At 37.0% G+C, this 26,230-nt stretch overlaps 1 protein-coding gene across 2 annotated transcripts in view; it reads left to right on the forward strand.

Moving 5' to 3' along the window:
* KCNMA1 (potassium calcium-activated channel subfamily M alpha 1) overlaps positions 1 to 26,230 on the forward strand; it is a gene marked incomplete at its 5' end in the record, with an annotated part of 459,986 nt that overhangs the window by 111,564 nt on the left and 322,192 nt on the right. For both annotated transcript variants that reach the window (XM_084265235.1, XM_084265236.1), the window contains one exon: positions 11,935 to 12,099. In XM_084265235.1, the coding sequence (XP_084121361.1) occupies positions 11,935 to 12,099 (165 nt within the window). The remainder of the gene's footprint in view (positions 1 to 11,934; positions 12,100 to 26,230) is intronic.

The raw sequence follows: 26,230 nt of genomic DNA on the forward strand, positions 1-26,230 counted from the left end.
CTAGATGTCCAGATCTAGTAAAACAGTATGGGCATCATCAGAAATTGAATGTAAAGTATTGCACATCACTTTTAGTGTGTTGAGCACTTTACAAGTGTTGTTAAAATCAGGCAATGAAGTTATGAACAGTGCATCCCATGGTGGCAGTGAGAATTTAGAGAGTCGACCAGGAAGAAAAATATCCTTGAATGCTCTTCTTAGAGCTGTGTCTTTGCAGACAAAGTGGGAATCATGTTGCATATGAATTCGGCCTTCATAACCTGCAGATCCTATTTCCCTTGCTAAACTAGGTTGTGAGGATCACAGTCATACTTTTAAACTAGAACATACAGCTGATCTTAGTTCATGACTTTTCTTCTGATTTCTGAGCTGAATCTGAAGTAGAGAGATATATTTATTTCTCAAATGTATCCTCTAGTAATACGTATTGCTTCAGTCTCTTGTTCCTGAATAAACTTGAGTCAGATATTTGGAAGATGTGAGTTACTGACTGATGGATTAATCATTATTTGGTTTTTTTCTTTACTAGGGCTTAAGTAAGTCCCTTTTTCTATTTAGAAGTACTAAAGGTAATTTATTTTTAACTTTGTGATACTTGGATGAGATTGTCAGTGAGTCTTATTCACAGATAAATTAGGATGGGCACCTGCATCTTGGGAAGATGTGTGAGGTAATTATGCAGCACTGTAAATGGAGAAAGACCCTAAAGCTTTAAGCTGATGAGTAGGTTCTGTAAAACACAGCTTGTGAATAGCGCTTAGTGTGACAGCCAGCTTTGATGAGCTGTTTGATCTTTATGCTGCTGCAAACTCATTTACCAAATAATTTATATAAAATTTAAAAGAAAAGCCTGGAGTTCTAGGCCCTGCAATAAAGTTACCAGATTATCACAAAACTGTCAGATGTAAACAAAGGACCTGGTTGATTTCCACCCCTTCTCAAGACTGAAATGCCCATCATAGCATTACCTTTATTAGTGACCATTGTCACCTTCTGTTCCCTTAAAGCAAATTAAAAATGCCTCTGATGAGTTAGCAATTATTACCCTTTCATTCCTTTCTGATTATTATTTAATCTTAGACAAGGAGCTAAAAACTTAATTGATCTATTCTCTCACCTCTGTTTGTTATTTTTCCTGGTCAGTGGATAATAAGTGGTTGCAGTATCGTGCATAATTTATCAACAGAGTCAGCGTTCAGAGCTGATATGTTTTTGACAGATGCAGTATTTGCTGGTTTGATAATCTTGAAGCCAAAACTGGCAAGCTCATGAGACACAACAATATCTGCCTTTAAGCACCTCATGTGCCTGCTGCAGCTAATACAACTGTCAGAGCTGGTTCTCACCATTCAGGACTCTGAGCAACCTCAAATAGTTGCTCTTTTCATTTAGAAAATGACCTTTTAGAGTAGGAGCTTCATCTATAAGTTTTGGCACAGGCAGATTTAATCCTGTCATAACCAAGAAGTCTTAAATATAATTTTTTGTGTTAACATAGCTAAGGATGGAAACCATGTCCCTCTCTTTTCCAGTAGTCCCATTTCTGATTGCTTACAAAGGCTGTGTTTAATGTCACAGTCATGCATCAATTCCTAGCAGTGTATCGCTGGTACACACACAAGAGGAGGAGATGATCTATGTGACAGTTAGTCTTGTTATTTAAAATGAAGAAAGTCAAAGGTAATTAACTGGTATTGTTCTCATTCTGTATAGAACTATAGACTGACTTGTGTTGGAAGGGACTTCAAAACCCACCATGGTTAGGGACACCCTTCACTAGACCGGGTTGCCCAAAGCCCCATCCAACCTGGCCTTGAACACTGCCAGGGAAGGGACAGCCACAGCTCTTCTGGGCAACCTGTGTCAGTGCCCCACCACTCTTGTAATGGCTTTCTTCCTAATATCTGATCTAAATCTACCCTCTTGCAGTCTACAGCCATTACTCCTTGTCCTATCACTACACTCCTTTGTGAGCAGTCTCCAGCTTGTTTGTAGGCTCCCTTAGGGTACTGTAAGGTTATTAAAAGATTGTCTTTTTGGACCCTTCTCTTCTCCAGGCTCAACAAGCCCAACTGTCTCAGCCTGTCCTCATAGGAGAGATGCTACAGGCCTCTGTTCATCTTTGTAGCCCTCTGGAAATGCTCCAGGAGGTCCATGAACTTATGTTGGGGGCTCCAGAGCTAGAAAGAGTACAGTGGAATCTTATTTAAGCAGAGGTGCAGAATCACCTCCCTCAACATGTTGGTGATGCTTGAGTTGATGCAGCCCAAAGCTGATAGGCTTTCTGGGCTCCAAGTGCACTTAGCTTGCTCACGTTGAGATTTTCATCAACCAACACACCCAAGATCCTTCTCGGCACGACTCCTGTACATTTGTGTGCTCTCTAACTCTCATTCCCAGAAAGTTCTTCTGGTCTGAAAGCTACATTACACTGTAATTTCTGAGGTTAGAAGACCTGTCTGCTATTAAATATTTTTAATTACTTGTTGGCTGACCTGCTGCTCTTCAAATACTTATGTGCTGCACACTGGAACTTAATTTCCAACATCAGTAAAGCCTTTGATATGGCTTTATATCTTAGAGAGCTACTTTTAACTAATTATGATTTCCTTTATAATTTTAATACATTAAGCATGAATGTTATATACTACTCTTGAATCAAAAAAGGCCTTAGAGATGACTGATTTGTCAGTTGGGCAGATGATGGAATGATTATCTGGCATTCTTCAAATCATCATTGATTTGTATATTTTATGATATTACCAAGCATTTATATTTGTGAGTCTATTATTTTTAAACCACTGCCTCCCTCCTCCATCTTATTTCTTGTTATCTCTAAAACCTTCTGAAAAAACAGCAATCTCTTTTTAAAACTGCAAATGCAAATAAATTCTGTTTGACGGGCTCAGCACTGAGGAAGGTTGCTTATACTCCTACGCAATATTAATAATTTGCTGTTGCATATAAAATAAAAGTGTTGAGTCTATTCCTCCTATGTGAAAATGGTTTTTAATCAAATAAAGGCCTAAAATTCCTATCACCAACTTTTCTAGGGAATTCTACACTTCAAGGAAGCAAGTAGTTAATTTCTTTATGTGAGGACTAAAATCTCAGTTTTGGAGTAGTGCTTTGGTACTCTGTCCCTTAAGGTGTGTAATCTGTTTCCTAACGTACAGAGGCTTTGTGGCTTTTGGGCATGAGAGAAGCGGTGTATAGTTTACTGGCGGCAGCTGCACTGGTTTCCTCATCTGTTATACACAGAAGAGGGCAAGAATTTCCTTCTACGATCCAGTGTGCTTCTCTTTCTCTCTGCTGCCTCTGATGATACCACAAGCAAGAAAGCTTTATGCCATTAATAAAATGAGATGAAGTGTACTGTGTGTAACATAAAAATTTATGTAATTGAGCAGGGTGGAGAAAGTATGCAAATGAAAATATGCCCTAAGTTTAATATTGCTGACAAAGTAGTTTGATGCTCATTTTTTATATTGTATTTATATATATATCTTTTAGTGAAATAAATCTTCTACATTTGGAACCTTATAATTATCTACTTCAGTGTTGATTATACCTGGCAGAGAATATTTTTTTCCAACAATTTTCTTATTTCAGCTTCTACCAGATAGTTTCGTACTTTTTTTTTTTTTTTTTGGCCGGGGTGGGGGCTGTGTGTGTTGTGGAGTTTTTAAGCTACTCATAATTTAGATCATATAGATCATAAAAGATTTACTAGTAATTCATCTTTAAGTTGGGCAAAATCAAATGAATTATTTTTCAATGTATTTTTCATACTGTCACAGTAGTAAAAAAAAGTGGCAAGAGGTGATGACTGAAGAACTTGAAGTTGGGTATTACTTAATGTTAACAACAACAAAATTATAAGCAATCAGCCTAAAGTATTTCTTCTAATCAAGATAAACAAGTTAGGTAATTCCCCCACTGTTTGTTTACCTTTTTTTTCCCTAATTTTTGAAGACATTTGACTTTTGGATTGCAGTGGATCATATAGTGTCACAAAAAAATGTGAAGACAGTAAGTGAAATATGCTTTTAGTTGTAATAAGTTTTCATTGAATTATTGATATTTAAAATGTTTTATCATCTGTGACAGAATTTTCTCCAGGATTAATCAGTCAATAGGATGTATGTAATTTGGCAGTGTTCATTTCATTATAATGTCTGTATTAATTTTATTTTCAATTGTATGCCTTTTATTAGATAGGAGAAAACGAAGTGAGAGGATTACCGAAAACCTAGGTGTCTTTCTTAACCTTCTCTGTGCTTTTCTGTTAAGGAACTCTTCCCTTTCTGTAGTTTTGGTAACTCGGTCTCATCTGATACTGCTTCATGTATTTTTAAAAGTTCAGTTTCATATTTAAGATTAGTGAACTGGCATGGCTATGCTAAAGTTTATTTTAGAATACATTTGGAAAGAATAGTCTCAGTATAGTGCTTGACCCACAGAAAGGAGAGGTATTGCCCTCGTCAGCTATTTTGTAATTACACAGGGGCTTTAGGGAATGCTTTTAATGTGATAATAATTTGATCTTCACAAAGGAAATTAATATAAAATGTTCTGTCGACTGTAGAATAGGGAAATAAATTTATAGATATGGGTTAAATGCTAGTTTAAAAATTTATGAAATATTTTCAGTAAATACTCCTAACTTGTACATCACTGACTTGTCCTGATTTTGTGTGTGCATTTATGTATTGCAGAGAGTAAATGAACTTGCTATAAAGTTTTATTACAAGTTCGTTAGTAATTCAGTGGTCTGTGGGGATAGGACAAGGGGCAATGGCTGCAAGTTGGAGCACAGGAAGTTCCGCAACAACATGCGGAAAAACTTTTTCACAGTGAGGGTGACAGAGCCCTGGGACAGGCTGCCAGGGAGGTGGTGGAGTCTCCATCTCTGGAGATATTCAAAACCCACCTGGACGCCTATCTGAGTGATATGTCCTAGGGAGCCTACTTTGGCAGGGGGGTTGGACCCGATGATCTCTTGAGGTCCCTTCCAACCCCTACAATTCTATGATTCTGTGATTCTATGATTTCTATAAATGTGGTCTGATAAACGATCAGAAGTAACAAAGGAAAACTTAAGGTTTTTTTTATGAATGAATATAGATTAAATTATTTTCACAAACTTCTGAGCTTACAGTCAAAGCTTACATAAAATTCCCATAAGCCATGACTAACTTGAACCAAGAATCATTTGAATGCACAGAAGTTTGAAGTGACTTTGGTTTTATCATCTATTTTTATGTGAGAATCGTGCTCCCCTGTCAATCTCATTAAATGTGATTTTATTAATTTTAATTGTTTTTCATTATTGCTAGTTAATCATATTATGCAAACCTTCTGTATCCCTCCCCTGTTTACTCTTCTGTAACTCCAATGGGAACTGTATTAAGAATATGTTTTTTCATTTCACTATAATTACAGGGGGTCTTCGTTGCTTCCCTTTTACGTTTCTGTTTTAGTTACTGAATTGTCTTATATAGCTAGTGCAACAATCTTTACCAGTATGTTTTTCATGTGTCTTACTGTATTTCTTATGTCTGTGTTGTCTGCTGTTTGCGTGCTACCAGAACGCTAGAAGTCCTAGCAACAGAAACCATCATTACTCTTGTTCGGTAGCTGTGGAGTGAAGATACAAGGAGACTAGATAATGTGGCTGAGGATTTCAAAAATTTGGTGGCAGAACTGGGACTTCAATATGTTTTCAATTTCTTAGGCTGGTTTGCAAATCCCTCAGCCAACTTCCAAGTTACTCAGAAATGCTGTTTTAGGTCAATGGAGGTGTTACATCATAACACTTTGTTACATCATAACACCTCCATTAACTTGCAACTTTTTAAACTTTGAACTGAGTCTTTTTGTGCTTTCCTCAGATTTGAGATAATATAGGTATCTGCTGTTTTGTATTTTAAAGTGAGAACTATATCCAGGAACTGTTCGTTTAACAGACTATTATGCTGTCTGTGGTATCATGGCTTGCACACTGTATTTTACTAACCTCATCTTCCTTGTCTCTCAGGTCAAGGTTTTAGAGTTAATTCCTCTACTATGACAGTTTTTGTCGATCAAAACAATGACATGGAAAGGCAATTTTATACAAGTAACCCATACTGGAAATATGAAGAGCATTGAAAAAAAATTACCAGTCAGGATTACTGAATATATGCAAAAATCAAAAGAGAAGCCAGTGTCTGGAGAAAGAGAAAAATGTATTTGGTATTCCAACCTAGACTCTACACTGTGAAGGGTCGGTTTTGGTAGGTTTTTGTTTGTTTGGGGTTTTTTGTCCTTCTTTGTCAGCACAGAAAGGAAGGTTCTGGTTTAAAGTAAGGACTGGCTGGCAAGTAGCTGCTTCAAATTTCTGCAGGAGTGCAGAAAACTAAAAGACTTGTCTCACAGGAGCTTACCATCTCAATCTTAAACTAATAAGAAAAGTTTTAGAATCTATTTTGGATTAAATTTTTCTTAACCTCCCAAATTTGCAAACACCAAGTTACGTAGCTAGTGAATATTTTATGAGAGAAAAATGCTTGGCTATCTCATCAGCCATGTTTTCCACAGATCATTCTGTTTCCTTTTATTCTGTGAATGGAATAATGTTTTTTCTGTATCAATAATTAATCCTTTGAAACTAGCCAAACCCTAGCTGCAGTATGATAACTGATGTCAATGTAACCTAATATTGACGAAGAACCTAGTATTCAAAGAAACGCTTTGCATGGACCAGTTTATAAGAGTACTACTTATCTCACATTTAATTAGTTTAACTTACGCTTTCTCTTTCCTACAGGATTGACTTTTTTCAAAGAGGTTTATAAGTCTCCATACAGCTATTTATTTCTTAAATTACCATTTGGTTTATTAAAATTCCAGTGAAATCTTGTGCAGAAGAAATCTTGTAGTAGAAGAGGTGAATTACTTCAGGTTTTCTTTGTTTTGCTTCTTTTTAGCACTGAATAAGATTTGGTACTTAGTAACTATTAAGACAAAGACTACAGATGATAAATACATCTGATAGGGAACATCTGCTGTGGCAATGTATTCAGCAGGTACCTGATGTCTTGCATATACAGTACATTGCCCAGCTGCTGGGAATGCTGCATAGTATTATGGTATTATATAAATATAACCCCCCTGTTTGGAGTTAACAAAATTATGAGAGAATGTATTGAAGGGTGTGTAATTTAATTACTGATAAGAGTCTAATAATTTTAAACTCAGCGTTAGAGTTCTGCCTAACAGGAGAAATAGTCTTTCATGCAAAATTATTCCTTAAATAGCATCTGTTTGTGGCTCTATGGAAACAGGAATTAAAAAGAAAGGAATGTAAACATAGATTTCCAATGTGTAAGAGTGGTCAGTATGAAAGTGGTATTGATCTGATAGAAAACAGTTCTTAAATGCAGACTCTAGGAATGCAATGCTTTTAATTGAGGGGCAGCTAATAGAGATAAACTTGCAAGTTTTCAGCATCATTGTGTAGAGCAGCCCATTCCTACATTCCCCAAACTATATTTTATTACTGTAGACATCAAATAAGGTACAACTGCCATTCTAGCAGGCCCTTTCTTATACCCTGTTCTCTAGGGTGGAATACCAAGGCTGGTACTGTTTCCTCTTGTGTGATGTAAGCATGACTCAATCTCCTGTATCGTCATCACAGTTGATAATTCATGTTTGTTATGTGCTGTTTATACTATTAGATAAGCAGGAATATCAGAAATCTTGTTTCATCAGGATTAAACCCGATTCTTTTTCCTCACATTACCTGCCTGGTTCCTACATTTTTGAACTTATCTGCAGTTGTCTTCATAGTGTCCTGGTTTTCTTATGCTTCCAGAAAGGCAGATTATTCTCAGATGGGTTGAACGGATAATCTGTGCATTAGTTCTGTGTTTTTACAGATACTCTAGAGTTAAGTGAAGCAGGCAGGACTACATTTTAAAAAATGAAAACCGTTTTTGTGTCTTTTCCCTTTTTGAAATCTACTTTCTTGAGGTAACAGCATTTAAGCATCCCAGCAATTGTGTAACCTAAAACAATATTTATTGCTTAAAATAAAAGACAAAGCATTGAAGTTTTTGGTCCAGGCATGTATCAAGCCATTGGTAGAGCAGTGAGTCCTCATTCCCATACATCCCTTCTTATCATGTGTTCTCTTCCGTTTTACCGAGTTTAAAAAAAAAATAAATCACAAAATAGGCTGCTTCTCACTTAATGTTCCTGTCATCAAGTAATTAAAATAACAAACACTTTGCGAAACAACAGGCAAGCAGGGTGGATAAAGATAGTATTATCTTACTTGTAGCTACTGAGCCTGTAAATAATTAAACGATTACTGTCGCTGTCAGGTTATTGTTTTAAGTACCTTTTCTGGGTTGGTGTGTCAATACTTTGAGGTGAAGAAATAGCAATGGAACAGGACTATACCGCTAATAACATGAATGATTTGTACACAGTGTAAACGACAGTAGCCTTTAAATCTCCCTTAGTGATCTCTGCACAAATGCAAAATGACTTGGGAATAAACTTTTTTTAATACTTAACTGCCAATTAAGTAAGCTAAGAAGATAGCCATGTGGATGAAAAATAGAATATCCCAAGTGAATACAAATACTACATAACAGCAGCTAATCTGCATATTAATTATAGCTACAATAATGACAAGAGTTAAGCTTGGTATGTAGCTGATCATGAGACTGCTCCAAATGATACTTGGCAGGGGATGATTGTTTTACTTATATTTTAATTAAGAAATAATATGTGTGGGAGATTTTAAATAGAGGTGAAATAACTGGTATAAATGCAGAAACACAGCCATTCAAATGTATTGCAGACTTTAATGCCTTCAGAGAATCAAATACTTAATAGGTTTGTCACATCTTGCTGCTCTATTCTATTTGCAACCATAAGTCAATACGGCAAAAAGAACTGTAGGGTAACCTCTTGGAAACATAAAAACAACCTTTCTCCTTCAATGAAGTAAGCTGTGTAGTATTTTACTGTAGATGTTACACCAGATGTGGCCTCACTAGGGCAGAGTAGAGGGGGGAGGATAATCTCTCTCAACCTACTGGCCATGTTGGCTATCTTGGCCACAAGGGTATATTGGTGGCTCATGGAGAGCTTTTTGTGCACCAGGAGCTATGAGCTCAGTGTCATATAAAGGGGATGAGTCTGATGTGTAGCTGAGAGAGGCCCTCCTATTGAGTCACGAGGTTCAGAAGGGACCCTCTGGCTTTCTAAACTCCTTGTCAGAGAGGAGCCTAGGTGCAGCTAGGTCCAGTCTTAGTCCCAGGCTTGGTCAATGGATTATGTCTAAAGGGTTGTATGTGGCCCTGTATCAGAATGAACATTTGCCTGTAAGAGCCCCCAAAGGACTTTTGAGACACTTTCACAAAGTTGAAACTGCTAGCAAGTTCGTTAAAGCGACAGATATAGAGTTCAGAATTGCCTCTGATAAATGCACTTATTGCCATAGCAGTAATGTTAGCAAAATACTATCCCAGATATTCTTCATTAAAAAGATGAAATTGCAGTGTTTACCAGAAGGCATCCCTATCTTGGGTGGAGGAGGAGAAGCACAACCAGTCTAGTGTGTTTTCAGGGTCTTCAATTTCTTCTTCTTTCTGTCCCCAGGGATAACTTCCTCAATATCTCCAACCTTAGCTGTCCTCTCCTGAGTGATGTTTAACAGGATTTGAGTGGAGAGTTGAGAACTATAGTCTTATGTTTAACATGTTCTCCTTTTATCTCATTATCATCTTTAGGGGTGTCAACTTTAATATTCAAGTCATGTTTAATGTGAGAAAAAGGTCTTATTCTGGGCACTGAGGTCTTCAAGATTCAGTGCAGAAATTGTCTGTTAGTCCACATTATCTAGCCAAAACAAGGATGTCTTGCTGCTGTACAACTCTCTCCTTTGGCTGCTTGTCATACCAGCCTTCTGGATCTCTCTCCACAATGTATTAAAGATAAATGGGCACCAGTGTTCTTTAACCTTTTACATGCAATTTTCACACTCAGCCATTCTAGCCAGTCCACCTCACTGTCCACCAGAAGTGAACAAGAAGCTAAGTTACTCTTTTCTGGTTTACAGCCAAAACACTGATGATAGCCAAGGGGTTTCTTTGGGATTGATCTATATGGCTTCATGATGAAATGGATCTCCAGTTGTCCTTAGCTAAGTGCTATTTTCTTGGAAATGCCTTATGCTGCTGTACCATACGTCACTGGAATAAGCAATAAGCTCATTTCTATAGGTTGTGCTTTATGTGTGAGCAATGCAGTATGTGTCTTTCAATGCTGAGTGAAAAACATGATTCACTGTATCCAAATTTGTTAGGGAATGAGGTCCAGTTATGCAAATGCCAAGTAGTTTTTATCCTCTGACTGGTTATTGGCTTAGGAAGTACTGAATTACTCCATAACTCTGAATAATTTGTTACTATCGATACAGCTGCATCATGCTCTGTGCTCTAATTGCTAGTCAGAAGATAGGGCCCACATTTTGGGAGGGAGACTAAGAGAGAAGAATCTGATTAGCTAATTAAGTTGCAGTACTGAGATTCTCTAAAAACAGCTGTTGGTCTCCATATTACATTTTTAATACTGTCCTTTGGTGGCAGATTTAGTGCAACTGCGTGATTAGTTCAGTACTGCACTCAGGAAGTGCCCTTATCTTTATGTTGAGCTATATCCTCAAGGCCATCTCACAGCTATGCATTTTGACCGTGGTAGTGTAGTATTCCTACTGTAGTAATTATCACTGAATTGACGTCGAACATCTTTGCTTGCATAACAGATATCCCAAAGCGGATTAATGGCAATTGATTTCCTGCTTAGTGGCCTATAGGCAAGTCATCTATAAACAAGATCTTTCAAGCTGTTGGTCTGTGCAGAGCACTTGAAGAATTAATCTAGCTCTATGGGTGCAGTTTGAGTGCTCAGTACTTGCTTCAGCACTGAGTATTGCTGCTCCCATGTGCCTGTTTAGCATAACTTGTCAAGTATTCAGGAAGTCGTTAGTTTTGTGCTGTCACCAAAGGCATGCTCATGGCACAGTCTGATACTTTGCATATGATGTGTTTTAAACACTGTACAATCTAGGGTGGCTTTTCCTAGCATTTCCCTTGAGTTTTGTGCAGCATCCGTGACTGTAGCATATAGCAGGCAGTTACAGAGCACGACATCCTTGCTGCAGCATCCGTGAGAGACTGATATGAATTCCAATGCATGTGACTCATCAGTCAGCTTAGTGCAGCTGAGGCTTCTCTTTAAATTCTAGCTCTCCATTCTGCGAGAGCCGCTTACTGACAGAAGAATTCCTGTGATATATTAAACACTTTCATTGAAACAGTGGTTCACTGATAGCATGGCAGCTCCCTGCAGATTCTCTGTGGAGCATTTTGTTCCCCTCACACTTGATAATTACTGCCTTGTAACATCATGCTTCTCAGTGAAGGTTTACTCAGATAATTAATTCTAGTGGTAGTAAATTAAAGTTGTACATAAATTATATTCTCACACCTAGTACTTACTGTTTTGAACTAGTACATGAAAAGGTCCTTCAGTGTAGTGTATCTCTGACGAACTCGCATATAGATCTATAATTGCATGCATAGCTCTTGGAAATTATGCTCCTTATAAGGAAGGAACATGTAGCATATTTGGTGCCAAACATGTTTTTATGATGTAGTGTCAAGGAGAGTACTACTATTGGTTAGTCTGATACCTCATGGAACGTTTCTGTTATTTCTAAAGAGGTATGTTCAAGTAGGTGCTTAATTTTATCTAGTAGAAATCCAGAAAGACTGAGTGGCGTTTTTTCATAGCATTTCTTAGCAACAAATGTATGCTGACTTTCACTGTCATATTTATAAATATTAACTAACCTCAATACTTACTTTGCAGGAGGCCCAGAAGATCAATGGTGGTGGAGATACACAGGCAGATGGGGCCTGCAAACCAACAGATGAAAAAGAAGAGAATGTGGCAGCAGAAGTGGGATGGATGACCTCCGTGAAGGATTGGGCAGGAGTCATGATATCTGCCCAGACATTAACTGGCAGAGTACTTGTAAGTTTTATATGAGTTTTTATGTTTCTCTTTTAAAGAATGTTTTTTAACAAGCACTGTGTCCCAGCTTTACTGGAGGATTTGTGGTTGGTTGGATCACTGCTGAGTCAGTCCCAATTTTCTCTTTTGGAAGTAAAACAGTGGACTAATTCTCACTGCAAGAGAGAAACAGACAGCAAGCAAGAAAAACTGACTTCCAGCCAACCCCCTAGCACCGTGATTTTGAATGTGCTACAAACACTGAGTTTATTAATTTCATATTACATGGTAAACTATAGGCTAAAACTAAAATTGCACTAGCAAAAGTGAAAGTCAACTTGGAAAATAAACAGTGTTTCCAATGTATGTAGTGGTCAGAACTGTAAAAAAATGACAAGTTTGAATTGGCCATGCAATGGGATTTCAATACTTTAAATAAACTAGTAATGATTTTATGTTCTTTTGATCTTTTTCTTTATTGACTTAGGAAATCCTTCGATGGGTTTTCTGTGGAGCTCACTGCAGTAAAGGGTGTCTCCTATGTGGCTTTGATTAGTTTCCTTGTTAGAATGCATATACTTACAAACTAACGCATAGTGATTTAAATCCTATTTAAAACTTTTGAGAATCCCAGTGAAACCTTGGACCTCATTTGGGTTAAACTGAAACCAGAATTTTTGTCCTTGATTAATTAATTTGGTTAGGTCATATTTTACTGTGAGTCAGTTCTGGTCTATAAGTTAATTTTTTCAGTCGGGGGGAGGGAAGGAAGGGAAAGCATAAGAAATTGCACTTCACAATCAAGTCTTTCACAGTGAAAAATTAAAACAGCTCAATTTCTATTATCTTCTTTAGTTCTGCAATAATAGTATTTTGAGTATTTTTCCTAAAAATATCTTCAAGCCATTTGCTTACGTTAAATGCTGATTTCTGTCAATAGCTTAAAAGTATGTTCCATTGTTGCTTTTAGCGTTACATGTCTTCTATGTGAAGCATGTATGGATCTTCTTATGAAAAGTGACATATCAATCTTTTGCATGTTTTCCTTATGTCTTCAGCATTGAAAATGACAAATTTCAGAGCTGTGCTTCTTGTTCCAATTTAAGCATCAAGGCTAGGAATCCCAAGTCCTATGCTACTAGCTAAGCAACCAGAAATTAGCCTGTGTTGTTTTTTTCAAGAAGCACACATACAAACCAACAATCAAGACTAAAAACCAGAACATATCTGAGTATGTATTTTTATTCAAGATACTGAGAGAACTTATCCAATTTCGTTTGATGACTTTATCTCTTCTAGGGCAACTTTTTTATAAAACTTGTAGTTTACCATTGCATCTTAAAAGGAACTAGATTATTTCCAGAGATTTTCTAGACATTCGGCCAACTTAATTGAGCTTTTTTTTTTCTTATTGGGTAGTTGCATTCTTGTCAAGGTGTAACAGCAGGTATTGTAGACACCTGGTCTCATCAATATAATGAATTTGAAATAATGTTCAGTTTAAAAACCACTCACTAGTTTCTGTATGTGAATTGATAGGATGTAATATCTGAGGACCATTTTTGGTATGAACGTTTACCGTTAATTTAGGATTTACTTCATGGTTATTATTTGCTAAAGGTTATCTGCTTCAAAAACATTTATGCTAGTGAGAATATTCATGTTATCTGTAGCTATAGGATGTAGCTAAGTCATGTCAATATTTGTATCAAACTATATTGTTTGAAAATATTATGACTTACTCATGAATCCCTACTATGACAACACAGACTGTTCCTGACAGCTATTACATTTCTGAATCAAAGTATGGAATAATTTTTTTTTTCCCCCAAAGAAATGGTGGCATCACAGTGCTATGAAATCAATATTGTAGGAGATATCTGGAGCTAAAGAAATGATTGTACGTTTGATTAAAATCAGTTTTATGCATCCAGTGCTTACAAAAAAGTTTTAAAAATAGTCCACTAAAAATGGACTCAGGGAAAGAATTATTATTCATTTTTAGTTCAACATGATCACCTGAAGGCTGTTGTATAACTGCTGCTTGGGTTTATTTAACAAGTGAAGGAGACAAGTTAGCAAAGTGTGTAATACTCATCAGTATGAGGCAGAATCTTATTTGTGTTCTCTGATTATGGAAAAAAACTCACATTATTACCTGGACAGTAATTTTCTGGGAAGTAAATCTTACTGGAATGTCAAGTGCTGCTTGTGGAAGCAAACCTGAATGTTTTCTGGACCCCTCTCAGTTGGAGTCTTTCACCATATCTTTGACATGTCTGATCTAGCTTTTATTTCTTTCTCAGTAACCTTACAAAACAACTTCCTAATTTATCAAATCAGCTTGTCCAGGTGCTTTGTGCATGTTGGAACAAATATTTATAGAGTGGCTGTTCCTATAAATACCTGTTTAATATTTAAGCTTTGTTGCTACCCACAGGTGAAGAAAATAAAGGACAACAGCATGGAAAATACAGGACAAAATTCCTTTTTAAAAGTCACAGCTTCACATCTATGCAGTTTTAGTACAAAATTGGACATTTACATCAACAGAACCATTTGCCCAATTGTATTGTGAAATCAAACATTTCAATTTAGACAATAGATTCAAATCAGTAAGAAACCTTTAAAATACAGAGTAGAAGCCCTTCTTCAATATTGTAGCTGTAGAACTAGTTGAAGACTTTTTTTTTTAGTTTGAAAATTATTTTATGAAAAAAAACATGTTCTGAATCATCTGTTTCCATGCATTTGCTGGAAGGTGAGAGATGCCGCTTGTTATTCATGATCTGGGGCATTGGAGACAGTGAAATGATTTAATCCATTACTGACAAACACAGTGGCTCTGAAATCTTTAAAAGTGAAATTTCCCCCATCCAGACTAATTTTTTAAAAATTTTTACTACACTGGTGCTCATGGGGAAGAGTTCTGTAACTGAAATAAAGAGAAAACCAAACCTACATATGCTTAGTCTTCTCCCTTCCTATTGACAAAAGAGGAAGAGTTACATTTGAAGACTAAACAGAGGAGAAATTAAACAATTCCAATCCTTGAAATAGTTTGGTTTTGACTTCAAATAAATGTTCTTTTTAAAATAAAAATAAATCAAGCTTTTAAATATTTGAAATGTATTTGTGATAGATATCTGGACCTGCCAGCAGTGTTTGCTGTGAGTTGTGGAAAAAAATCTAACCTTGTGATTTAAATTTTGGCAGTATTTTGTACATCTACATGTTAGAGCTAACTATGTGAAGCCAAGGATACGGGTATCGTGCAAATTAATCTCTGTGTCTAGAAAACTTTAACACATTCTTTGTGGAAGTGATTCTGAATTCTAGCAGAATTAACGGTGTCCCTGGCACAAAAGCTTCTCATACTGGCAGTTGTATGTAAAAATCAGTATTTTTTTGCACCTACTTTTTATTAATTTTTGGAGCACAGAAGAAATAGTCCAGCCAGTTTCAGGCATTTCCAACGAGTGCAGTCAGTTATGTCTGGTTCTTCAGTATGAAATATTTCTCTTGTGTAATTTCTTAGTGTGCTGCTCCAACATTGGTATTTAAGAACAGATTTCGTAGAAGGGATAGGGTCTCAAATATATCCTGTTAATACTTCCACTTGTATGCCTAGCTTTTGCTTACATGAGGTAGGAGTTGCCACTGCTCCCTGCTCCTCAGACTGTTTTTGTACGAGTTCCACGAAAGAACCATTAGAAACCAGATTTCTGTTTGTATTTCTTGTCTGTTAATGACAGCAAGATTAGATGGATTAGAATTAAAAGTGTCATTGTGCTAATATTGTAGTTGATTCGGTAGTTTATGTGAATGTTGCAGAGAGAAAGTACTGAAATAGAACTAGAAATTTTTGCTGCCTTAGGAGCTAAATTCTACACAACATTCAGAAGTGGGTTTTGCACAAAGGGGTGTTCATACTACCCAGCTTCTTCTGAAGGGCAGGCTTTGGAGGAAGACATTTCTAGATGGTGTTCCAAAATGTCCTTCAGTTAGAAACCCTTCTGTTTTCTGAAGAAAACACTGCTGGCTAGGCATGGTGCCTACAGTTGGGTGGTCAGAATACTCTTTTTCTCCTTATTCTTTAGGTTTTACAGGTATGACTGGAGCTTAATGTTCTTGATGGCACAACCTTTGAAAACATGACTTTTGCTCTTAAATATTGTAGATGTTCAAAAATGTGTCCATATTAAATTGCATATACACCTGATTTAAGAACATACTAATTTAGCCCATGTAGTTCTGTTTGCAGTTTATGTTGAATAAGTGGTGTAAATATAAATAAAAGTTAGCAGTTTACTTAAAATCTGTTCAGAGGAATACTGATTTTCTTTGAAATGCTATATAAAGCTGTACATGATGGGAAGTATCAGATAAAAATTCTTGAGGTGGGTATTTCAAAGAATCAAACACATTCATAATTAATCTGGAAGCAGGAAATTAAAGGTGTTTATGAACTGATTTTGTTTCCTGAAATTAATTCTTTTAATCATTGAAGTAAGAATGACAAGGCTTCCTTAATTAGATAAAGTGTCTGATATGCAAGCGAAAGTCATACAAATATTGTTGTAAATTAACACCAATAGGACACAACTGAGTGTGGACTCTCCTATAAACTGACAGTGTGTTGAAGTTTTGTGTGGCTGGGTCCTAGTGGAGAAGGGGGAGGTTCAAGAATGGCTTCTGCAAGAAGCACCTAGAAAGCCTTCTGTAGGCCCAAGAGAGTAAACACCAGCGGACTCAAGGCTGGAGTCATTGCCAAAGGCCAAGCCAATCAGTGATGGTCGTAGTGCTTTTGTGAATCACATTTAAGAAGTAAAAAATTGCTAGCAGCTGCTTTTTACAACCAGAGAAGGGAGTGAGAAGATGTAAGGAACTCTACAGACACCAGGGCTGGTGAAGGGGGGAGGAGGCGCCCAGGTGCTGGAGAGAAAGATGCCCCTGCCAGTGCAGAAACCCATGGTGGAGCGGGTGTCCCCCTGCAGCCCATGGGAAAGGAGACCCCACCTGCAGCCTGTGGAGAGGCCCTATGCTGGAGCAGGTGGAGACATACAAGAGATGCTGTGACCCACATTGGAGTAAGCCTCTACCAGCACTTGGAACCCATGGAGAGAGAGAAACACAGGGATGAGAGAGAGAGGCAGGCAGTTTTTCTGGGGCGGGGGGGTGGAGGGGTGGGGCTTGTGACCTTGTGGAGGAGTGGGACTGAGAGACATTCTGTGATTTTATGACTGCACCCCCATAGAAGTGATCCATGTCTGGGGCAGCTAGTAAAGAGCTGAAGCCCTGTGGGAAAGGACTCATGTTGGAGAAACTTGTGAAAGACTGTCTCCTGTGGGTGGGACCCCATGGCACAGCAGGGGGGGGAGAGTGTGATAAATGCCCCCCCCCCCAACCCTGCCAAGGAGGAAAACAACTTGTGAGGAACGTGTCCAGCTGAAAAGGGGAGTGATAGAGTGACTTTGGTGGGCATCTGGCCTCCGGCCAGGGTCAAACCACCACACAGTGAAATAATCTTTTTTCGATTGCAAATCCAGAAGGGAATATGAAGGGCTGAATTGTTTTGTCTAATTTTTACTTAATGCATGACCTGTAAATGCATAGCAGAGATAGGAGCTCTACCTGTCTTGTGCTAAGTGCCATGTAGTGATTTTGACTCCTGCTTTGACACTGTCATTACCAAAAGGAAGCAGTCACTCAGAAACAGGCAAATTGGTGTTAAAACTGAGTGTATAAAGATTTTGTTCTTAAAGATGATGAAAATGTCTTTTAGACTGGCATCATTGAAAGAAAGAGAAGAAAAGCCCTTTGTGGAGAGACAAGGGGACAAAAGAGAGAATGGCCAGTAATGGCAATAGCATGTTAAGTTGTTTATTGCTAAGTTAGTCAATTAGAAATTATTTAGGCTGCTTTCATAATCTTCATAAAACTAACTACATTAAAAAACCTCAAGATGAGGAAGTGGTACATGGAAGTGCTTTCTTAAATTAAAAAATGACTACGTTCCCCAGTATACACTTAAATAGAAATTGTCTGCAACATATTTTGGTTGGGAGGTATAATTGTTGCTGCACTCTTTTTATCTATCTATCTATCTATCTAAAAAAAAAATAAATTAAGCAGTCGTCCTTTTATTTTTCCCCAGCTGTAACTGTCTTACATATTCAATGCTTTGTGGCTAGTACTAAAACTTGGAACTCATTAAAAGTTCCACACATTGCAGTTTCCGAGAAATTGATGTCAAAACTTTAAAATATGCATAAAGCTCTGACTTAAGGACCATGCAGTGAGTGTGCAAATGTTTACTATGCAAAGATTTACATCCTTGACTATATGGTACTGAAATGGAACTAATTTGAAATAACCTTGCTCAAGCAAACATTCTTAAGTGTAAGTCTGTTAATCTTACATAGAAAAGACATAGGTTTAGTATGCTATAAAGAGGAGATTCATTAAAATGGTAGCACATAAAAGTACTGCAGAAGTGGAAAGAACATATGCAAAACAGTAGAATTAAAAGTACTGTCAGTTCTTTGGGTGGAGTTGTTTGTGTTTTTAGTCAGGTGAATTTCTTGAACTGGTGTAGTGTTTTGAAAAAAAAATACTAGTAAGGAGAAATAGTGGATTTTGAAATATGTAAATAATAGATTTTCCTGGAAAAAAATTAAAAATGTAAATATTCTTTATACTACTTGGGGGTTTTTTTCAGGATGTTTTCACAGCTTGCTTGGCTTCTGCTGCTTTTTTTTTTTTGTGTTAAAGAGGACTCAAATTCTTTTCACAGTGGGGGTGTGTGGAAAAACCATCTCTTGTAATAAGTTACAGTTGCCTAGCAGCCAAAATGAAATTTAGCAGCACAAAAATTAGGGGTGGAGGTGGGGGGGTGTTCCCTGCTTGCAAAGCTGGTAATGGTGTTTTCATTATTTTAATGAGAACAGGTGCTCAAAGAATAATTTGGTATCCTTGACAGAGATGAATTGGGAGAGAGGAGGTACGTTTGGTATACGTACTGATTTTTTTTCACAGTGTTCTTGATAATATCAGTTCCGTTACTGTTTGTAAAGCAGAGGAGAAACCTTGAGCAACCTTGAATATGAAAAAACTCAGAAGTTGAATATGGAGTTTAACAAGCTTTGTTATGGAAGAAGAAAGCTACCATAAATTTTGGTCTCTTTTCATTCTATTGTGGGACCCTATCATCCTGGAGACATCTTGCAACCAAATTTGTTGTGGAATTAGCATACGGGGGTTTTTACTGAGCACCTGTAATGTTCTTAGGATGTAGTGAATCTGAATAGGTCTTAATGTAGAGTAAAATCTATTAATTGACTTGACAATAGAAATTGAGCGTATTCTTCAGTGATTCAGTCTTTCATACTCGTAATATTCCAAGCCTTTTACAAATCCAAACCCGGCAGTAGTTTTTCAGCAGTGAAGCACATGCATTCTTGGATAACAGGATTTGTTTTGCTGTCTATTCGTTCTGACATTAACACTTTTTCCTAGGTTGTTAAGGAGGAAAGTTTAGCATGACTTATAAACTCCCTTAGTTAGGTATAAATAACTACTACCATATTTTCCTTTGTATTGTGCTCTAGTTTTCTGAACTAGACCAGTCTCCTGGTCTGTCTGCACAGGCAGGAGCCATGGGATGATCTATGTGCTTGTTGCTGGTTTGGTTTAGTTAGGGTTTTTTTTTTGGTTTGGATTTTTTTTTTTTCTACTCAATTCTGAATGTGCTTCCAAATTATAGCATAAAAATGAGATTTGATGACCATTTGGGATGATAATGATTTATGAAGCATTAAAATGATTAATTTCCCTTTTTACATGCTCCTGAGCATGACAGAACAATAAGTAGCTGTTAATAAATTAAGTGTACAACTGTCTGTTAAGGCAGGTGACTATTTTTCTTTTATGGATGAAGAAGGTAAAATACAAAGGAGCTAAGGATGGCCTCTAAGTGTAGAAATTAGTAGTACGCTCATGCCCATGGCAGCAAGTGTGTGGAGATGAACTTCAGTGTGTGAAGTAGGGCAATGTATCAAGGGGAAAAAAATAAAATCACACTTAAATGATTTTGAAGACAGGAGTAGTAGGTATAGCTGAGGAAAGACTTTGACATTATCATGGATAATGGTTCTCTGAAATAATTGACATAATCTGGGCATCGTCAAGAGCAAAACATGTTTTTTCTAGTATAAAAAAATCTTTATATTTCTATACCTAGAGTACTGTGAGGAGTCCTTTATTTTTATATCTTGAGCGGCAAAATAAAGGACAGAGGAAGGCAACAAAGGCAATAAGGATGCAAACCATCTGCCTTACAAGGTAAAAAATTGCTGTGAGTTTTCAGTTTGGAGAAAATGCTGGTATGGGGTGTGGTTAGCATTCACAAAAGAAGTTGGTGGACAATCTGTGCCAAACTGTTATTAACCAGATTCTGAAACCAAGGGTGATTTTTTAAAGTTGTTAGAGGTCAATTTAAGATTTTTAAAAAGTAGGGATTTTTTGATACAAAGATCAGTGAACTTCTGCATTTGTTTTTTTTTTTTTTTTGTAAAGGGGGACTGTGTAGACAGTGTCAACAGGTTAAAAAAATGGATTGGACAAATGGGCAACAGATACCAAACAGGTATTACTGAGTATGGGAAGAGGTGATCTTCCAACAGATCCATTCCAGAGACTGAGTGGAATGGAGTAGAGGAAGTTACTATTCTTTCTTGTTCTTCCTAAGAAACATCTCATATTAACATGGTTAGAGATTTGTCTCTGTGCTAGACAACTGAACTGTTTCTGGGGGGCATTTTTTGCAGGTTGCAGTCATGCCTTCTAATTACTAGATCAACAGTTTATATCTTTAGGTTAATATGATAAGAAAAGGAGTTTAGTCAGAAGGCAGTGATGGGGAGTTATCTTGTCATTAATACATAGTCATTCAAATATTCATGGACCTTGTTTATTTAACAGTGCATATATTTCTGAATCTGTGTGGCAGATGTTTTTTATTTTAGGTCTTCTGATATGGAAAGAGTTGTCTGTGCATTTTATATTGTATACTATTACATCTATATAAAAGTTCCTCTTTCTAACCTTCAACAAGTAAGAGAAATGTCATAAAGACTACTGGCATAACCTTAATCATTACAGATCCTGTAATTGTAATTAGTCACTGGTTATAAACTGCTTGCCAAAGTTTGTTACTTACCTGCTGTTCATAGCATAGTTTGGATTCTACTTCTCTCTCTTGAGAAATGGACTTTGTTTAGTTACTTTTAATCTTTCATGGGCCTTGGCGGAACATAAATGAATCCAGAAGATGTGTTCTAGATTGCTTTAATATCTTGTTACAGCAATGTGGGCTATTTCCAAGGTTTCCATAGGAATAGAAACAATACTTCGTTTTGAGTTCATGAGATACTGAATGATAATGGAATAGAGTAGGAAGTGTTGAGTAAGTCCTGCTGGTTTCTATGGTAACTGCAGCTAGTCTATATCCCATTTCAGTGTTTTCTTTTTATCAATATTTATTTATTACTGACAATACCAAAGAATGTGTTGCTGGGCTTTTGCTTTGGATCAAAGGGTGGGCTTCTGCCCACAGTCCTGTGGGAGAGAAAGTTCTTTTATTACATCTCTTTCTTTAGCCATGCACTTATTCAATTGAGCAACATAGCTATAGGATTTCTGATTGTCACTATGCCTTTAAGGTAGGCACCTTGTGTCTTGTGAAACTGCTGTAATTCAATGGATATTGTCTGCTAAAAAAAAAAATAATTAGCAGTTAAATAATAAAACCAAGAACATGCTAATTTCTCAGTATGAGGCAGTATCTAGGACCAAGAAGTTACTTTATTATCAGATAAGACATAGTACTATGGGAAGAAAGCTGGGTGACTAATTCTTTCTCCATCAGCTTGCTTTTAGTGTTAGTATATTCCAATCTTAAACTTTCTTTTCTGTTAAGCCTCCCATGAAGTGTATGGCCAATCAAATATAAATAGTATTGTTTATCCTCCAGTTTACCAGGTTTACATACCTCTATGTGGAGGTGAGCATGAGGTAGATGTGCATGCTGAAATCAAATCAAGAAAATGATAAACAGTATGTTTCATAAAAGAATGATGTGAGCTATACTGAGTAGTTGATTTAATTGGATAATTAAGGCATACATACAATTCATAAATGTTTGCCTTAATTAAAATTATGAATTTTTATAAACATTATTTTTGTAAGTCAGATTTCAGTGCAGTCTAATATACCCTGTTTCTGTAGTGTTTCAGTTTATAGCTGCTGCTATGAGAATTACCTACTGTAAAGAAACTTTCTGCTGTGCTTTCTATGACCTCTAGATAGATGGCCAAGCTTGTAGAATCTGTTCTGATATTATTATCTGATATTATTTTGATATTGTTTGGGGGTTGGACTTGATGATCTCTTGAGGTCCTTTCCAACCCCTACAATTCTGTGATTTTTGTGATTTTAAAGCATGTGACTTTTCCTACGGTGGGGATAAATACACTCTGCTGACATCTGCCACTTGTTTTTTTTTCCTTTTCTGTTTTCTGTAAATTAAGTAGTCTGTGGCATTCCATCCTTAAAATGAAGAAAAGCAAATGCATTTAAAATAAATTTAGTCTCTAATGTTGAATGTTGTGATTATTTGAGGAAAGTAAATACATTGATAGCATTCACTCTGTTATAGTAAAAGTACTTTTGTAGAGGGTGACCCTTGTTATACGTGTCTTTATTGTTTAAAAGTGTTTTTAAAACTGTATCACTATATTAATGCTAAACATAAGTTAAGAAAAGTCCTTGCTACTTCTTTCTTAAGTACAGCTCTAAGGAAAATACATAAATATAGAAGCGTTCCTTCTAGTAACTCTGTGTTGCATCCTCATGATACGAGTGTGGTACAGAGGAAATTTACCTTCTGCCTGTGGGCCACTGACAATAATCAAGTATGGAACAAAAGATATGGACGTAACTGTTGCAAATTAAGGATATTTGCAAAGCTCAACAGAGGAGACAGATGGCTTCCCCTTAAGGCATTTATGTGGTTCCCATGCAGAAAGGCTGCTCTGATGATGCAGTTGGTAGTATTGTTTGCTTAATATTTTTTCTCTTTGCATTTAGTATATTTGATAAAATTGTGCTTGTAAGCAAAACACTGATGTGATAATGTATATTTTTAAAGATAATTCTGCATATATGCTTGTGCAGCTCTGACATGAATGATTTGTTCTGAGGTGTGGGGTAAATGGAATGAGCTGCTAAGCTTGTAGTTTAAAAAAATGATTCATCTCTATTTTTGTATTTAGAAGAAACCAGTAGCTAATTTCTAGATAAAGTATTGTCTATCAAAATCAGTTTTGATTTGCTTCTTAAATAATCAGTGTTTTTAAGAAAACAGAGAAACTGTTGTTTGAGCTACTTGAATATGTACGAGTTCCCTGAGAAGTGTTCTCTGCATATTGTGCTTGGATTCAGTAGTTCTGTGTGGCTCCTATGTGTATTGCATTGGCACAGGGGGTTCCTGTCTGTTTCAATTAATGCTTTATTTCAGCTTCAAATGCTCCAGGAAAGACAACTTCATGTCTTACAAATAAAGCTGTTGAAAGTCCTGCTTTCCTGTGAAGTATAATAATCTCTGTCCTGCTGCTGGAAGAATAGCATGCTATTCAGTCAGAATCAGTTAAAATGCTGGCTACTGACATCCAGGACTTGCAAGCCCTATTTGACATATTTTCTAGGTACTATATACTACTATATTTTTAAAGGTTCTCTTTATTGGTAGGTTCAGAAGGCTTGGTTCTATCTGGATGTTCTGGTTCTGGTCAGGCCAGAGTCCCAAACAGCCAGCACAGGTGATTGGAGTTAGCACAGGTGAGCTGAGTTAGCCTGGGCTGTTTTCCACACCACCTGACATCACTCCCCCATAAAAGGGGCTGGCTGAGGAGGGGTATGGGTTTGGTGCCTCTAGGACAGTCTCAATGTGGCTGGGGTGTCAGGTCAGTTGGTCCTTGTGTTGTGCAGCACTCTGTAATCATTGGATTGGTAAGCCACTCTGTGTTATCACCGGGGGTGAGTGTAGTTGGCCATTATTATTATACGTTCAGGTAATTTTGTTAGGAAACTGTCCTTATCCCAAGTCTTCCAGGAGTGAGTGAGAGGTGTGTGTGGTGCTCAGCCACTGGTTGGGGCTGAACCACCACACTGGAGTAATAGTACACAACATATGTCTCTTTGAGAAGGGAGCAGAAAATCTAATGGCAGAAACTAGGACAAAGATGTTGTGAACTCAAAGTGAGAAATAGGGAATATTAACTGCTTGTGTGATGTTTCACGTAGCAGCCAAAGGTTCTCAGGGTCTTCTAGAGGTATACAACAAAATTCTAGAAATTTGATGGGGAAGCTATCATGGCTGTTCTTGACTGGTCCTGTTCCCTCATTCAGAGGAGCTAACACGTCCTGTCATCTCAGGATGAGGATGAGAAATGTTTGAGTAGGGAGGATGGGAGGAAAAGGAAGAGCTATTAATACATTTTTCAAAAGGGATAGGACTTTCCTAAAGTTTGAAGCAGTCATATGAAGATTGTTTCTATTCAGCAGAGTTAGCCAAGACAGAGGGGTGAACAGGCAATTTCTGCAATGTAATTCCATGCCTTCTAATGAGCCTCTTACTGTGGTCATGGAGAGGGGCTCACAAAACTAATTTAGCTGAGGTGGACTATTTCTAGGCCAAACTTCAAAAAATTTGATTTTAAATACAGTGTAATTGTTATTGTTTAGAGTGGGAATACCACATTGGGAGCTAGGGTGACACAGGGAACTTAATCCTGCCTTATGTGGACGAATACTCCTCACTGCACACTAAATAAGACATGAAGTTCTGGCAGATTCCCACAGTTCTCTCATTGAAAAACATCTGACTCCTACATACAGTTAAAAAAATATGAATTATGCCTGTCAGGGTAAAATCATGCAAAAATTACTTTTGTAGGGATGAGTAGATTTAGTGAGCCATCTGATTGTTGTGATATACAAAATTTGATACTGTCATGAGTTTGCTGCAAAGGGTAACAGAATGTGAAGCTTTTCCATGGGGATGCACTATTTTCTTTGTTATGCCAACCATTGCACTTAATCCCATAATATGCATTCTGAAGGTACTGAATGTACCTTGAGAAAGTATGGCTGGGTGTCTTGGTAACAAGCAAGAGTTTATTGCCTGTGTTTTAGTGTCAGCGTGAAATGTTTGCAACAGCTTTGTAAGCTGCTTAATTTTATTATTTTTCCTTTTTAAAAATCTTTACTTTTCCTCAGGAAAAGAAGGGAAGTCTTGCCTTGTGACTTTCACTGCCTTGTTTTTGATATTTTAATCTATCCAACCCAAATATTGTAAGGTTGAAATTCACACGGAGAATTTTGTACTGGAAGAACAGATTGTGCCATTAGGGCAGTTGATCTTCATGTGTTTTGGGTGTCATTAGACTGTCAGGACAGTGTTGCATGCTACTGCTTTTACACTGTGCTCCAGTTTAGCAACCATGACACATGTGAACAGAATCTGGAACAATCAGTTCCATTGTTTTATTGGACAATTTAATGTTCTGCTCGAAGTGATATAAACAAAGCTGAACTGTCACATTCTCCTATTCCTCAAAAGCCTGGCATAGTATTATGCATGGAAACGCAGCACAAGTATGAAAAGATGAATTCAGCAGGATCTTTCTTGCACATGATAGTAATTTGCTCACTTTTTTTTTCGAAGACTGCATTTTTTTTGTTGTTCTTAATGAAGGCCTAAACAAATTTTGTTATTGATGCTTATGCCTAAGGATTTGATTCAATGAACGTGATCAATCTGAGTTCTGTCAGACTAGAATTTGAAGTCCTGTCCTGCTATACTTAAGTGGTTGTAAAATGTTAAAAAATGAAGTACATGAAAATCGGGAGTTCTACCGTATTATAGAACAGCAAAGTAAATCAGCATGGTGAATATAAAAGCCTTGCATGTCACACTAACAGAAGCAAGGTTGAGAAATCTGTAGATGTTTTTCTGTCAAACTAGAAAATTGTGGTAGGAAAGTTTCCTTACAGGTTACTTTTCAAAAATTTGTGTTGTTTTTTTCTCATT

Source organism: Gallinula chloropus (genome assembly GCF_964237585.1).
Source record: "Gallinula chloropus genome assembly, chromosome: 5".
NCBI classification, from domain to species: domain Eukaryota; kingdom Metazoa; phylum Chordata; class Aves; order Gruiformes; family Rallidae; genus Gallinula; species Gallinula chloropus.